Source organism: Bipolaris oryzae (assembly GCF_000523455.1).
Source record: "Bipolaris oryzae ATCC 44560 unplaced genomic scaffold scaffold_240, whole genome shotgun sequence".
Lineage (NCBI taxonomy): Eukaryota > Fungi > Ascomycota > Dothideomycetes > Pleosporales > Pleosporaceae > Bipolaris > Bipolaris oryzae.
In genome coordinates, this window is record NW_006911516.1 from 15,078 (window position 1) to 31,201 (window position 16,124).

General features: G+C 48.1%; 4 protein-coding genes across 4 annotated transcripts; 1 reads left to right on the forward strand and 3 right to left on the reverse strand.

The window, feature by feature from the left end:
• Positions 1–307: 307 nt before the first annotated feature.
• Positions 308–1,983, reverse strand: COCMIDRAFT_41160 (uncharacterized protein; the record flags this gene model as incomplete). The annotated part of the gene is made up of 5 exons (XM_007694769.1): positions 308–510; positions 563–932; positions 986–1,321; positions 1,373–1,822; positions 1,909–1,983. The coding sequence occupies 5 exons, from the start codon at positions 1,981–1,983 to the stop codon at positions 308–310; spliced, it is 1,434 nt and encodes a 477-aa protein (XP_007692959.1).
• Positions 1,984–3,698: 1,715 nt separating this feature from the next.
• On the reverse strand, positions 3,699–5,030 carry COCMIDRAFT_108582 (uncharacterized protein; the record flags this gene model as incomplete). Its single annotated transcript, XM_007694770.1, has 2 exons — positions 3,699–3,825; positions 3,877–5,030. The coding sequence occupies 2 exons, from the start codon at positions 5,028–5,030 to the stop codon at positions 3,699–3,701; spliced, it is 1,281 nt and encodes a 426-aa protein (XP_007692960.1).
• Positions 5,031–5,363: 333 nt separating this feature from the next.
• Positions 5,364–7,151, reverse strand: COCMIDRAFT_108604 (uncharacterized protein; the record flags this gene model as incomplete). The annotated part of the gene is made up of 4 exons (XM_007694771.1): positions 5,364–5,942; positions 5,995–6,503; positions 6,557–6,914; positions 6,984–7,151. 4 exons carry the CDS (start codon positions 7,149–7,151, stop codon positions 5,364–5,366), a joined length of 1,614 nt encoding a protein of 537 aa, XP_007692961.1.
• Positions 7,152–8,570: 1,419 nt separating this feature from the next.
• Positions 8,571–16,110, forward strand: COCMIDRAFT_9620 (uncharacterized protein; the record flags this gene model as incomplete). The annotated part of the gene is made up of 2 exons (XM_007694772.1): positions 8,571–13,895; positions 13,957–16,110. 2 exons carry the CDS (start codon positions 8,571–8,573, stop codon positions 16,108–16,110), a joined length of 7,479 nt encoding a protein of 2,492 aa, XP_007692962.1.
• Between the last annotated feature and the right edge of the window lie 14 nt (positions 16,111–16,124).

A 16,124-nucleotide genomic window follows, 5' to 3' on the forward strand; every position in this document is an offset into this window, starting at 1 on the left:
TCCAAGACATTGCAGAGGCATGAAGCACACTAAAATGACAGCGTACGCTTCCATCTAGACGGAGCTAGAGGATAGCAAAAATACATAGATTGTTGTGCTGGCTGAAGCTTTCTTAGCAGGTGGCTATAGGCTTACATCGCTTCTTGGACCGTCACACAGCGTTGGCGATGTTATGAGCTTCTTAAGCTTCTTTCTGGAGTCCCGTAGCTCTGTATCAATTGAAACAGTCCCCTTTCCCGCAATAATCGTTTTGACAAGCCACTTTTGCATAACGGTGACTGTCGTAGTACTCCTCCTCTATCAATGTTCAGTTCGCAGCAAAACGACTTAAGGACCGTAGCTTTTCTCCATACTTCCATACAAGTAATGGACCTGGAATGCCAAATGCAATTGCTATGCCCCCAAGTAGACTATTTCCCCAGCCATATTCAAGGGCTCTGAACAAGTCTGGAGCAAACAAAGGGAATACAAACCCAGCTACGAACCGAAGAACACTTGCGGCAGCAAGAGCTATGATACATGTCAGCATCTGTCTCTTTCAGTTCACACTTTTTTATCATACCTGATGCAGCGTAGCGAGAGTAAGTATCCACTAGATAGACCTGGATAGTTTGCGTTCCAAAGATGCAACCAGCTCCAAAAATAAAGGCCCCAATATCGGGAACGATCCAGTGAAAGTGCGCTTGAGCAGACCAGCCATAAAGGAAGAGGCCGACAGGGACTAATAAAGCTCCCGGTGCCATCATAGGGACGCGAAACTCAGGCCGGCCTGCCGAGTTGTTTCGCATCTTCATCCGAACGTAGATCTTGTCACTGACGAAAGCGCAGCATTGGGCCCCAAACAAATAGCCTAGACCGAGAGCCAAGAAATGTAAACCTGACTTCGCCATAGACTGATTGTATTTTTTTGTCCAGAGTGTTGTAAAAGTTGACTGGTAGGCACGATTAGTAGACACCTAGCGTTAGATGTGGGTGGACGTCTTACCAGCATGAGATATTGCGTTCCGAAAAGGAAAGCTAGGTATATAGAAAGGACTTGCACAATTACCTCTGTTCCCAGAAGACGCAACGGCCGAGCTAATGCCGTTCTGAGCACTTGAGTAATGGATTGGCCCGGGCTTTGGTGTGATTCATTAGGAAATTTAGCCTCGCTCTGCTGCTCCTTCCGCGCTGTGCGTTTGAGTATAGCTGGCGGGTATGTTTCGTGTAAGGAAACCAATGCAGTAACTTGGATAACAGCGTCGAATATTGATTTACCCCAGAAAATCCATCTCCAGTTCGCATACTGCGTTACAAATCCGCCGATAAAGGGACCGAGAGCCTGTCTATAGTAAGCTTCTTTGATCAAAACTAGAATTTCCTCGACGCATACCGGACCCAATAGAGGCATCATACTGTATATTCCCATTGCTTTACCGCGCTCCTCCGCTACCCAGATGTCGCTTAGGACACCGCCACCAATCGAAAGCGGCGCACTTGCTCCAAGGCCAGCAAGCAATCGGAAAACAACCATCTGACTGGGCGTGCTCGCAAACCCACAGCAGAGGTTCCAGGTGAGGTAAAACCACGCTGTAATATGAAGGATTATAGATCGACCATATACTTCGCTCAAGGGTGCAAGAAACAGGGGCCCTGCGGCATATGCGATGACGAAAGCAGAGAGGATGAGTTGTTGCTCCGCACTCTTAGTTGCGCCCACATCTCGCGAAATTTCAGGTATTGCAGGGGCCATCATGGACGATGATGAAGTAGAAATGAAGGTAAACCCGGCAACGATAGAAGTGGTAGTCCATTTCTTTCGATAAGACCATTGTAGAGGGTGCTGCAGGTCCAATATACTCCATCCATCCTAAGAACAAGATACTAGATATCAGTCACTGATTTCGATTAGCTATCTCCCACACTTACAGTATCCCGGTCCCTCTCGAGGCCAGCGGCAGTATCTTTCTCTAACCTCACATTGGATGATGCCTCTGCAAGCATGCAAGACTTATGGTCACGTTGCATCTCAAGACACGGAAGAATATCGTTATATTCGCGATGGGTTTCCGCTTTATCGTTCTTCGGTATTGCAAGTCTGGCATAAATTATGAGGTAGACGGACGGCACTAGTAGGGGGACGCCGTTAAGAAATTCTTCGGTTGCCAGACTTTGTGAACCAGGACACTGCTTTGATTTATATCTTTTTGCTCAACTGTGTATCCTCCTTACCCCTTAAATCAAACCGGAAACACTATCTAAGAATTCAAAAATCTCTTTACGGTGTTTCAGATCCCTGAGAAAACCCGTGGACGAATTTAAGGGTACGAAAATCACCGAGGTTCATCCTGATGCACCTATAGGGCACTTCACCCAGCCTCAGTAGAACGAACACCTTATTCTAAAGCAAGAAACATCATCCTTATGTGTGAATGAAACCTCCAGAGGGACATTCGTGGAGAGCTGCCATGTGCAAGCCCAGAAAGCTCCACGCGTGAACCATGCTGGAAGCCTTTTACTCTGATTCCCCGCGTCCAAGCAAAATCATGATCTAAGATGCTAGAATAAGGGGTACCAGGGTTTCCCTCTATCTTGCAGCCCATATCTAAAATCAGGGGATCACTAAATGATCTAACCCTACCTGCTTAGATGGATAGCGCGGTATAGTGCGTCAGTGTAACCAATATAAAAGCGTAATCCAAGCGCGTTCTGCCTGCTAACAGGGCTTGAAGGTGCTAAACAGGGGCTTTAGGTCTTTAGCAGGAAAACATAACAAACACAATATGCACCTCAGTCTAGGCGAGGGAGAATTATAATCAGCTGACGTAGAAATATCTTCAACAACCTAGTCACATTCGAAACGGAGCAGGTAGTACCGACAGTCCCACCGACTGATTCGATTCGATTTGGTTCAATTTTTTCCTGTTCGGTTTCAGCCATGTTTCCCACAGCTATGCCCGACTTCTATACTTGGCGGATAGCCGACGAATTGCAGAAGCGTACCGTGCTACAAATCAATGGTCATATGTTTGGAGGCGCGCTGAGACAAAGATCAGGCTCTTCTTCAGATGGCTATACCTAATCTACTATAGAGAAACACTACGCTATTCTTCGTAATCGTAATGCATACAAGCTATACTCTATATTCTATAGATGGTACACGGTAGCCTGGCCTGTATCGACCCCCTACTAGTCGCCCACATACATGAATTTTGTCATATAGCACAGTAGTTCCACGGCGCCCCACGTCACCCTCGAAGACAAGGGCCATTTGTCCCCAGCGGCTTGCCATTTTCCCTCAACCACTATCTTAATATGCTTGCCCTCCCTTGCAAATATTGGTTCAACCAATTCAACAGTGTGCTTTTACGTTCTTAGAGGCATTTAACTTATTTATGCGGCCGCAATACTTCTAGTTTCTTCCTGACACTCGGCTGCCATCTACAACACACTTCTGATCTTTCTCTGTCTCCTTAACTAGGGGCCATAAACAAATTTTTCATCGATATAATTCAGACCTGTACAGGACCTACTATACCTACCCCTGAGCTTTCTATTTAAATTAGTATAGACCGAAAAACCCGCATATTTAGAATCCCGAGTTGGAGCCCGATTTACTAGCTTGGCACCGACACCAACCTCATTTTGAAGATATAAAAAGCTAAAGGAAGAACGGGCCTGATTTAAGTGCTCCAGGTGCCGCGAAGACCATCTATACGTTACTTTTGGCCTAGCAATGGCATCGGCGGTACCATTTTTAGTGCTGACAGCTCTCGAAATACCTGGAAGAATGCGTCTGACGTGTCGACAAAACCATGCCAACCAAGCTTCCGGGCTTTGTTCATACTACAAAATATGATTAGTACGAGGCAGAGATTCAAAGGAGCGATAACGTACCTTGGCAACAGGGCTGTGTACAGAGAAACACATCCATCTAGAAAAGCGAACTCTTTGGACAGATCACTTAGCTCTCTTTTGATCAAGCCATGCTCGTCCGTGAGTGCCCTCCACGCTTGCTGCACATGCGGCTGCTGACTCCACGATCCAAATGTGAACTTCCACCTTAAGACACCCTTAGGCCCATAGCCACGAGGCCGGTATGGCATCTCGAACTCGATCCACTCTACATCCTCCTCCGGCCCTTTCCACGAGATTCCGTACCACTCCGCCAGGCAAGGCCAGAAGCCTTCCCAGGTGAAAGTACTGTTGTCACACTGGTTGATCCGCTGGTCCGCTGCGCCGGGCGTTAACACCGCCCATTCTTCCATGTGAGCATTAAGCCCTGCGCTTGACATTGCTAGTGGCATTTGCCACGACACTACGTCGGATGGATACTCAAGTGACTGGTTTAATTTCCTGCAGATGGAGGCGTACACTGCTAGCGGGAAGGCAACATTCATCGCCGACCTAGGTGCAGCGCCTACTAGGGGCCCGGGTAAGATGATGTTCCACCTGGTCCTCCTCTCCCCACTACCGCCAGCACAGTACTCAACCAGGGAATCTTCTTGAGAGTAATAGAAGTTCGGTTCGAGATCTACTCTAGGATCCGTTTCTACCTGCGGCACTTTCATCGGGCCCAGATGGCCACCATAGTACTTTGCACCGGCCTGTAGCAGGATCCTTCGGGGGATGATTCGGGCTCCGGCCAATCCTCCGAGCAAGTTCTGGAAGATAAGGGAGTTCAGGCGCGTGACCTCACCTGCATCAGACCAGAGCCCCATACCGGGTTTTGGCGGGGGCTGCACGTGAGAGAAGTAGAAGACGTACTCTGCTTGGACGTTTGCAGCAATCAGGATGGCGGCAAGCGTTTCTGGAGACTGAAGCAGGTCGACGGCGGTGTGCTGAACATGGTCTGGGTGTTTGCCGTACGGTGGATGGAGACTTAGGCAGTATATGTTTGACCAGCGCTCTGGGTTCTGACAGAGTCTACGCAGCATGTGGCTGCCTGAAAGACCGTTGGTGCCAGTTATAATGGCCGTCAGGTTGTTCGGAGATGCCGACAAGTCCGGCAGGCCGTGATAAATTTCATCGGAGTATACTTGTTGGGTCATGATCAGATAGAATTGTCTCCTCGATTTTTTAGGCGTTTGGAAGCACTCTTGGGAGATTAAATAGAGTCTTTCCTCATGTCTCTACTTTATAATGTAAATTAAGAATTAAACCATCAGTAGAACTTTGCAGGAGAACTGCATGCACGCAAAGATACAATTTTCTGTTTCGGTGGTACTATGCGACTACGCGATCCATCGGCTATGTCGGATCCGAAGGATTAAAGCTAATCGGAAAATTCATCATGTTTTCCAACATGACAAGCGGAATCGCGGTGAAGACTGCGACAACCACATATTCTGGAAATGATTTGCCTGCAATCCGTTCCACAGATCTTAATTTTTGTCGTCTTTGGCGGTCTCGTCTACCGCGAGTGGATTGTTCAACTGATACGCCTCGATGAAGATGCTCGCGAGCAGTGCAATTCCTGCGATCACTGCCGCTACGACCCAGATATAACTAAGTGCGTAAGTGAAGCTCTCGATCAGCTGTTCCTTTGCATTGTTCATGGGCATAGCTTTGATGATCTGTACCAAGCCTATTGCATCTTTGGAGTATTCCTTGGCTTTCATAGCCAAGAGCGGCTTTGACAACATTCTCTTCTCAATCATATTTTGGAACATGACTCCACCAACTGCAACGCCGAGGGTTTGGCCAAGAGCTCTGGAAAATGTGAACATGTTTGTTGCAGGGGCTTGATTTTCCACCGTTGAAGAGGCTTGAACACCGAGAATCATTGCCGGATAGAGCGCACCAAGTCCAATACCACCAACGAGACTTATTGATACCCACGCGGCCGTTGGTGTGTCAGATTTGAGCAGTACAAGGAGGCTCATGCTGAACGTCACAAGGCACCACCCTAGCCAAATCGCCCATCGGTACGCCCCCGTCTTTGATACAGCTATTCCGACAACCTGTACTGTTATTAAATCACTGTGTTGATATATAGAGTATTGAGGGAAATACCATTGCAGCTGGAGCCAGCGTAAAGGTCCATGGGAACAAGGAAACACCTGCCATAACAGGTGACATGTCCTTTGCTGCCTCGAAATAGAGTGGAAGGTAAAACATGCCCATCGATAGAATGATTCCGTATATGACTGTTTGCACGTAAATGATTGCTGCAGACCGATTTTTGAAGAGGCCAATAGGAATGAATGGGTTTTTGGCCACGTACTCCTGGTGTAAGGCAAACACCATCAGTCCAGCAATGCAGAGGAAGAGTGGTACAAGCGTACGCCATGAGTTCCAGGGGCATTCGACACCACCTCGCGTGATGGGGATAAGAAATCCCGTTATCGATGCAAGGAAGAGACTCATTCCGACCCAGTCTAACTCTTCCATTTTTGCGACGAGAGCCACATTGGTCTTGTCGAACTTCAAAAATATTGCGATGGATATCCCGCCAATACAGATGAATGGAATGTTGATCCAGAAAATCCAGCGCCACAAGGCTTCTTTGGCTAAGCCCCCTCCTGTATTTCGCAATGTTAATGGCATACTAGGTTCGTAAGGATCGCCAACCTACCAAGTAAAGGACCTGTTACGGTGCCGATCGACCACATGGCTCCGATCGAGCTGAACCATTTTCCACGTTCTTTCAGAGGAATCTTGTCAACGATTATCAAGGCCGTCAGGCACAGGATACCACCTCCGCCTGCACCTTGGATGGTCCTTCCTACTAGTACAACTGTGAAATTTGTGGCAACCGCAATAACGACGGAGCCCATTAAGAAAAGGGTCAGGCTAACATTAATAAGCGGTTTTCTTCCAAAGACATTTGAAAAAGACCCCAGTATTGGCTGAAATACAGTAGATGCGAGAAGAAACGACGTGCCGCTCCAAAAGCCCTCCACAGCGGAGCCATTAAGAGCTTTTGTAATCACCTTGTTCTTCGTTAGCTACTAGTATGACAACATTCAGAGACAGTGATGGCTCGGATTAGTAAAGCTTACGGGCAATGCAACTGCTAGGGATGTAGCGTCAAGAGCGACCATCAGCATGACGATGCAAAGACTACCGAAGGCAGCGATCAAATTCCGTCTGTCGCGGCCGCCATATTTTCTGGGCTCGATTAGTGTGAACCCTTTTAGCACCCCTTGAGTCGCAGGTGTTTTCTCCATGTTCTCGTTGAAACTGCAGGCTTTGAGATATTTGGGCTGTGTTGGGACGATGGGCAACGGAATTCTACTTTGCGCAGAGATAGCATGCTAATAAGTTTTTATTCAAATTTCCTAATTGGCTATGTGTCCAAGCTTTGTTGGATTGTCGGGGCGATCAAGCCATCAAATCTGCGCATCTCAACCAGGGTAGTTCAAATATTGAAATTCGTCCAACGCATAGTTCGATCAACCCGTCTCAAATGACATACCCTATGCCGGTACCATTTTGCTCTAAGGTCAAAAGTTTAAGATGAATATTCCAAGTAAGTGATACCGATCCACCTGGCTTGGTTATCGACTGGGGAAACTAGTATACTTGCTGTTGAAAAAAAGAGTCCTTCGTGGAAGTATTCCAAATCTACAATAGTACGCAAGATGCTTAAATCATCGCTCAGCTTTCATTCTCGGCCGATTTACCTAATGCACGTGTGGTGATTTTTGATATGAAATGCAGTAGCCATCCTATACTCATGGACACATGCAATCGATTTGTCCCGGGCGATTTGTGCCTGTGTCAACTCCCATTGCATAATTATCTCCGGAATAGATGCTTATGAGATTGCTGAGTGAAAGGATATGCAGGGCGCGCAGTACCGATCGGCAGTGGACAAAGCAATTATTTTTCTCAACATTCTCTCATCGGCCACTAAGTAAAAACAGAGTGGGGTCAGGAGGTTACGTTGCGATACACACTACTAGCACAGATCTGGGACTCTTGACAACGGTTTTCCTTGGAACTTTGAATCGGGAATGGAAGAGGCGAGCGGGGTAAAAGCCGTGGTTCTCACCGCCAGACTTAGGCACGGTTTCGGACTAGAAGCGACGCCGATAAGATGGGATGTTCGCCCTGCGTGTAAATGAAAACTAAAAAAACAACACATACGGGCGTTCCTGCTGACCCGGAAGCTACTTTTTAGCGTTCATGTCTATAGGAGACGACGGTCAAAAAATCAGCTGTCAAGCAAGTCATTGAGTGGTATTTACGAAGCTGCAACCACAGTTTTGGATCCTTTGCGAGGAGAATACCATGCATGCAGGGCATGTAATTACATAGTTAATTCTTTTTCCTTATGCAGCGAGAGAAGCGCTCCCCTGAGGTTCGTTGGAATGAACCCTTCATGCATATGAATGCTTTTTTTATCGCAGTTTGACATCCAGCGCCATGTTCGCTTGCAACTACGTACGCTAAGTAAGGAGAATAAGAAAACTAGGTTGCAGTTGCGAAGAGAGGCACATATGCAACTGAGGTACATAAGTTGGAATACAAAGCAGCTGAAAACGTGGTTATGTGATCTTGCCTGACTCCAGTCACCGTTCTGATCACAAAGCAGATCGTTTTCACACATGCACCAATAAATTTTTATATTTTACATCAACAAGATGGACAGACGATCTGACCCGATTGCCATTTGTGGCATGGCTCTTCGCTTGCCTGGCGCGCTCAAAACACCCGCCCAATTCTGGACATTTCTCACTGAAAAGAAGGATGCTCGTGCGCCCATTCCTTTGGCGCGCTTCAACGCCGAAGCCTTTTATTCCGCTTCTGGAAAATCAGGCTACATTAGCTCCAAATATGGCTACTTTCTAGATGAAAGCGCTCAAGTGGGTGCTCTCGACACTTCGTTGTTCCGTATGTCGCAACAGGAATCGGAGCGCATGGATCCCCAGACAAAGATCCTTCTCGAGCTTGCAAGAGAGTGCTTCGAAAGCGCTGGCGAGATCGAATGGCGCGGAAAAGACATTGGGGCATACGTCGGGTCATTTGGAAACGACTGGTTAGAGATGAGTACAAAGGACCCTTTGGACAAGAACATGTACAAGGTCACTGGGCGCAGTGACTTTATGCTTTCAAATCGGATATCATACGAGTACGACCTCAGGGGTCCAAGTATGACTATACGAACGGGATGCTCTGCATCACTTATGGGATTACATGAGGCCTGTGTCGCGATCCGAAATGGAGACTGCAGTGCCGCTCTGGTGGGCGGCAGCAGCCTGTTATGGAGTCCTGACACCATGGCTGATATGTCCGAACAAGGTGTCACCTCAGCCAACGCGTCTTCTCGATCTTTTGATGCAGATGCAGATGGGTATGGTCGTGCGGAAGGCGTCAACTTGATTTATATCAAACCGCTAAGTGCTGCTATCAAGCATGGGAATCCTATCCGTGCTGTTATTCGTGGATCTGCTATCAATGCAGATGGGAACACTGCGGGTTTGAGCATGCCCAGCTCTTCCAGTCAAGAGGACATGATTCGCAGAGCATATCAGACTGCTGGGATACCAGAGTCTGACATTACGCGAACCGCATTTGTTGAATGCCATGCAACGGGCACCTCCACGGGTGATCCTATCGAGGCTACAGCAGTGGCCAACGTGTTTGGAAACGGTGGTGTGTACATCGGGTCCGTCAAGCCGAATATTGGCCATTCCGAGGGTGCATCGGGGATATCCTCTATCATTAAAGCAGTCCTGGCTTTGGAAAACCGCATCATACCGCCGAATATCAAGTTCGAAACTCCGAATTCCAAGATACCCTTCCTTGAGAAGGACCTCAAGGTTCCCACCGATTGTGTCAACTGGCCCAAAGACAAACTAGAGAGGGTTTCTGTAAACAATTTTGGAATCGGCGGTGCAAATGCTCATTTCATTCTCGAATCTGCCGCATCTTATGGTGTAGCCGCAGGCATATCCGAATCTGAGCGAGAGGGATCTGGTCTCGACTCTCTACAGTTTGGCAAATTGTTCCTCATGACGGCAAACACATCGGAAGCATTAAAGATGCAATCACTGAGCCTTCGGGAATATGCATTGTCCAATCCAACGCAAGCCGAGCATGGGTCCTACACACTAGCTTGCCGACGCGAGCATTTCGCTCATCGCGCCTTTTCTGTTGTCCAAGGAATGTCTGTCGACTCACATGTTGGTGTCTCTATTGCAGGGGCCCCATCGCCGCAGCTAATTATGATATTTACCGGGCAAGGCGCCCATTGGGCTCGTATGGGTATTGAACTTTTACAGTCCAACGGTACATTTGCCTCTTCGATCAAAGAAATGGACCGTGAGCTCAGAAAGCTACCAACACCGCCTAACTGGAGCATTCAAGAAGAACTGGCCAAAGACGCAGACTCTAGTAACTTGGGCACAGCTGTCATTTCTCAGCCGGTATGTACTGCGGTTCAAGTAGCTCTAGTTGATGCCCTAGCCAGTCTAGCGATCAAACCACACACTGTGCTTGGCCATTCTTCAGGAGAGATAGCGGCAGCATATACGGCAAACAGGATATCACGTCGCGCGGCCATAGTTCTCGCTTACTACCGGGGCCTCGTATCGCAAGCTGCGACCAGCAGTGGTGCAATGGCTGCAATCGGTCTGAGCTGGAATGAGGTGACTACATTTCTTCAAGACGGTGTTGTCCTTGCATGCAATAATTCACCTTCAAATGTCACCATTTCGGGTGACGAGGCAGCTGTACGCAACGTTGTAGAAGCTATCCAGACCAGAAACCCTGAAGTGTTTGTGCGCATGTTGAAAGTGAGTACTGCATACCACTCACATCATATGCTCAATGCTGGGAATGAGTACGAGGAAATGGTGACATCGTTTCTGGAAGGCGAAGTTCCTCAGAACAGTACTTCGGCAAACCCGGAGTTTTTCTCAACCGTAACCGGCCTGTCGTTGCCAGATTCTGAGTGCATTGACGCACAGTATTTCCGTCGCAACCTCGAATCACCTGTTCTTTTTCTTCAAGCTCTCAATAGCCTTTTAACTGGGTCTGAAGATGCTGCACGTCGGAATCTTTGTTTTCTTGAAGTGGGACCTCACAGCACGCTCTCCGGGCCTCTTCGACAAATCTTTCAACAGAATTCTGTTGTTCATCCATACGCCTCATGCCTCCATAGGGAGAAAAATGCAAATGCAACATACCTCGCGGCTTTAGGTACACTCTGGCAGCATGGTTTGGAATTCGATCTCCACCGCCTGACAAACCCGCTTGGTACTGCAAAAGTACTTCCAGATATGCCAACGTATCCTTGGTATCGCGGCAAAGCACGTATTGCTCAAAACCGCATCATCCAGGCCTGGCGATATCCCAAGTTCCCACATCACGAGCTTTTGGGATCCCCTGTATTGGAGAACAACGAAGATCAGCCTAGCTTTCGAAACTTACTTCAGCTGGAAAACGCTCCTTGGATACGAGACCATAATGTTGATGGTGATGTAGTCTTTCCAGGTGCTGCATACATTGCCATGGCTGGAGAGGCTTGTCGGAGACAATCCTTGCATGACCAGGACGACAAATTTCTTGGATTCAGTGTGAGGAACATGGTCATTGGCGTTGCACTCATCCTGGAAGAAAACATCCCAGTGGAGATGGTGACATCTTTAAGAAGATGGCGCATCACGGATCATTTAGAGAGTAGTGGATGGGAGTTCACAATCTCATCATTTTCAGGCACTACGTGGACAAAACACTGCACAGGCTCTGTCGAGGCAATCCATTCCTCACCCTCTTCACCAGCCGTGCCTGAAACTGCTTTTCCGCGAAGAGCCGACCCAAAAAAATGGTACCAGGCGATGTGGCACCTCGGGGCCAGATATGGGCCGTGCTTCCAAGGATTGAAGAACCTTGAATGTACGCCGAACAAGAACAGTGCCAAGGCTACAATATGCGATAAGACTCCAGATGCTTCTGAATCGCACTATCTGATCCATCCGACAACAATTGATGTGTTTTTCCAGACAATGGCTGCAGCTGCATGCAACGGGCAGGGACATGCAAGCGACCGGATGAGTGTGCCAACCTTTATCAAGCGCATAGATGTCTATGACTGCTCCGGTGACCTGCAAGTGCACACTTCAGCAAAAGTCCTAGCACATGGTAAATTCCATGGCTGGGGTTGTGCCATCGATCAAGATGGAGCGCTTGCGATGAAGATAGATCAGATCAAGCTCATGTCTCTGGATACAGCACTTGAGCTGGATCTTCACGCTGGCGCTTTAATGACTTGGTGTCTAGAGCCCAGCTTGACAGCTATTTCAACTGTTCTGAAGCATAATACTGTGGCCGCCGAACGATCACCGCTGTTGCAAGAGTACACTTTGTACCATATCCGACAAGCCTTGGAGAATCTTCAAGGGATCAAACCAGCATCGGATACGATGGAAAGATATGTGGCTTGGATGCAGCGGCAAAGCATTCCAGATAAATTGCGATCAATAGAGACTATCAAGTCCGAAGTCCAATCGTTGTGGGACCCTTCACTTGTGGACGAGATTATGAGTATTACCGACAACATCGTCAAGTTGGTCTCGGAGGAAGTACCTGCAATAGATTTCCTTATGGATAATGACTCTTTGCGAAAGATATATGGGGAAGCGCAATTAACCGATCGAGGTCCATATCTGAAGCTTCTTGGACATCGGAAACCGAACATGCGCATTCTTGAAATTGGGGCTGGAACAGGAGGAACAACTCAAGAGTTCATTTCAAACCTGGTCAATGATTCAGATGGAGGTAAACTGTGGTCCAGTTACACGTATACGGACATCTCGGCAGGGTTCTTCAGTGCTGCCAAGGAAAGATTCAAAGACCACACCCTAGAATACAAGATTTTGGACATCACAAAGGATCCTGCGACTCAAGGATTTCAAAGTCATGATTACGACCTCATCATCGCGGTCAACGTCATACATGCTGTCCCTAACCTCCACCAAGCTCTATGTAATGTGCATAGTCTATTACGACAAGACGGCACATTTTACCTTGAAGAACTTTGTCCGGATGTGAAATTCACAAACTTTATCATGGGTCTCCTTCCCGGATGGTGGATGGGTGAACAGGATGGGCGGGTAGATGAGCCATATGTCCAGCCTGACAGATGGGATAGGGAGCTTCGCACCGCAGGCTTCACTGGAGTAGCTGATTACATGCTAGATGCTCCCCGTCCACACCAGGACAATGCTATCATGATAGCTTACCCCGCAGTCAAGGAAGCATTGCCCAAGCCTGCCACATTAGTTTTCGATGATTCCACGCAGCAAATAGTTGAAGATTTGAAAATTGTGTTATTACAAAATGGCTATTTCGAAATAGTGGTCCAGCACTGGGACGCAGCAGAGTCAGTGGTACCAAAGGGTGACATAATCTGTCTACTCGACATCGATAAGCCTTTCTTCTTCGACATTGAAGCTTCTTGTTTCGATAAATTTCGGGGCTGGCTGGCACAAGTCGCGGAATTGAAGAGTGGCATTCTCTGGCTGACTCGGAGCTCCCAGCTCAGTTGTGAGCACCCTCGATGGGGTCAAACGCCTGGGGCCATGCGCACCATCAAGAGAGATATGGGAATCGACATAGCAATCTGTGAGCTTGACCGGCTGACGAATCTGAATTTAAAAGCTGTGGCCCAGATTGCGGAAAGGTTTTCTCGTCGCCACATATCAAGTCACCACTTGGAGCTGGAGTACTCAATTGAGGAAGGAAATATATACATACCGCGATTGTATCCTTCGAACGTTAATTCAGAGCTTTGCAAGCCTGAAAAATCTGCGACTACTCTCCCTCCAACAGATAATGGCGAACTCAACCTAACACTGGGAACAGTGGGCAGGCTTGACACGCTCCAATGGACCACGTGTTCTTACGAAAAACCACGAGAGAATGAGGTTGCAATTGAAATAGTGGCTACAGGACTCAATTTTAGGGTAAGACTCATAGGCATCTACACGCAGTCCCTAGAGTCGTACATATAGCTAACCGCTACAGGATTTGCTGACCGCTATGGATCTCATCGAAGCACCGCGCCAGGTCCTCGGATTGGAAGCGGCAGGAATAGTTCAAGAGATTGGATTAGGGGTCGAACATCTCGAAAAAGGGGATCGTGTCGTGGTTGTCAGTGGCACAAGTTTGTTCAGGACAACCGCGATCGTACCTAGTACCAGTTGCTGGAAACTACCCCACTCTCTTTCCTTTGAAGAGGCCGCAACCATGCCATGTGTTTTTATGACAGCCATACATGGATTGTTGGAGTATGGCCAAATGCACAGTGGTCATACTGTTCTGATTCACTCTGCATGTGGTGGAGTTGGTCTTGCAGCCATTCAACTGTGTCGCATGGCCGGAGCAACGATATACTGCACAGTCAGTAACGAAGAGAAGATCCAGTTCTTGGAGAATGATTTCAAGATCCCGCGTGCTCATATATTCAATTCCCGCAACAGATCCTTCGTGGATGATGTCATGTGCGCTACCAATGGTGCCGGAGTGGACCTTGTGCTCAACTCTCTTTCTGGTGAGCTTTTACACGCGTCCTGGGAATGTGTAGCGGAGTTTGGCAAAATGATTGAGATTGGGAAAAGAGATTTGTTAGGCAACGGCCGCGTCTCTCTGAATCCATTTGTTCTGAATCGCAGCTTTCATGGCATCGATCTGGCTCATCTTATCGAATCTCGACCGGCAGAGTGTCGAAGGCTTTTGGAAAGAACCATGGCCCTTTACGAAGCAGGTCATATAAAACCAATCTTCCCCGTGAAAACTTTCAAGGCATCCGAAGTCGAGCAATGCTTCAGGTACATGCAACAGGGGCGACATATCGGCAAGATTATCCTATCTGTAGGTGGTTCCACGCATGAAGCAACCAGATCAAAAGACCTAGTCACGACACATATCAAGCGCAGCCCTGCTTTCAACCCTCAAGCATCTTACTTGCTTGCCGGTGGCCTTGGCGGGCTAGGTCGTATCGTGGCCAATTGGATGGTCGAGAACGGCGCACGACACCTCATATTTCTTTCTCGAAATGCAGGCGAAAGAGATACCGACAAAGCATTTTTTGAAGAACTTGAATTCCAAGGGTGCAAAGTGACGGCCGTAAAAGGAAGCGTCGCTATAGTCAAAGATGTAGAGAGAGCTGTTGCTGCTGCAACTGCCCCACTGCGTGGTGTGATGAACATCTGCATGCAATTGCAAGATATGGGATTCCACGAGATGACCCACGAGGCATGGAGCTCAGTGAACGAGTCGAAAATCAACGGTACATGGAACATGCACAACATTTGCTTGTCTAGAGAGATAAGCCTTGACTTCTTCCTTCTGTTCAGCTCGATCTCGGGTGTGATTGGCAATTTTGGCCAAGCAAACTATGCAGCAGCGAACACATTTCTGGACACATTTGTGCTTTATCGGCATTCTCTGGGGTTGAAAGCTTCTGCTATCGACATTGGCAGCATGCACGACCACGGATATGTCGCTGAAAATCCGCTTATAGCGGAGCGGTTGCAGTTGCTTGGGTCTTATGGCATCAGAATACCACAACTCCTAGATGCCATCACGCTCGTCCTTAGCACCTCTAGAGTCAAGCCTGAGAAAGGCGCATCGCGGACATGTACGTCTGTGTTGGCTATTGGTGTCCGTAGCAGTCTACCATTATCTGATCCTGCAAACCGCGTGATATGGAAGGACGACCGGCGAATGGCATATTACCACAACCTCGGCTTGGATTTGAACGCAACTTCAGGTGCGACCTCTGACAGCGATAAGCCCACTCAGGCCATTAGAGCTTTCATGAAGCAGGCTCTCGCCGAGCCAAAGATCCTTGACCAGCCCGATAGCCCAATTTTCCTCGCGCGACAAATAGCAAGAAAAATCGCGCTCATGCTTCTCCGACCGCTTGATGATAGGAAAGATAGTGAGGTGGATATATCGGGCCCGTTGCGGGATTCTGGTATAGATAGCTTGGTCGCTATGGAGATGCGGAGATGGTGGAAGACAACATTTGGCTTCGACATTACCATGCTACAGATGGTTGGAGCTGAGAACATGATGGCACTTGGTGAACGGGCTGTTGAAGGGTTGAGAACGAAGTATGCAGAGGTTGAAGAGCAGCCCGTAGCATCAGCACCTGCAGTAGCTGTATCGGCTTGATTTGGGGTTCGGGG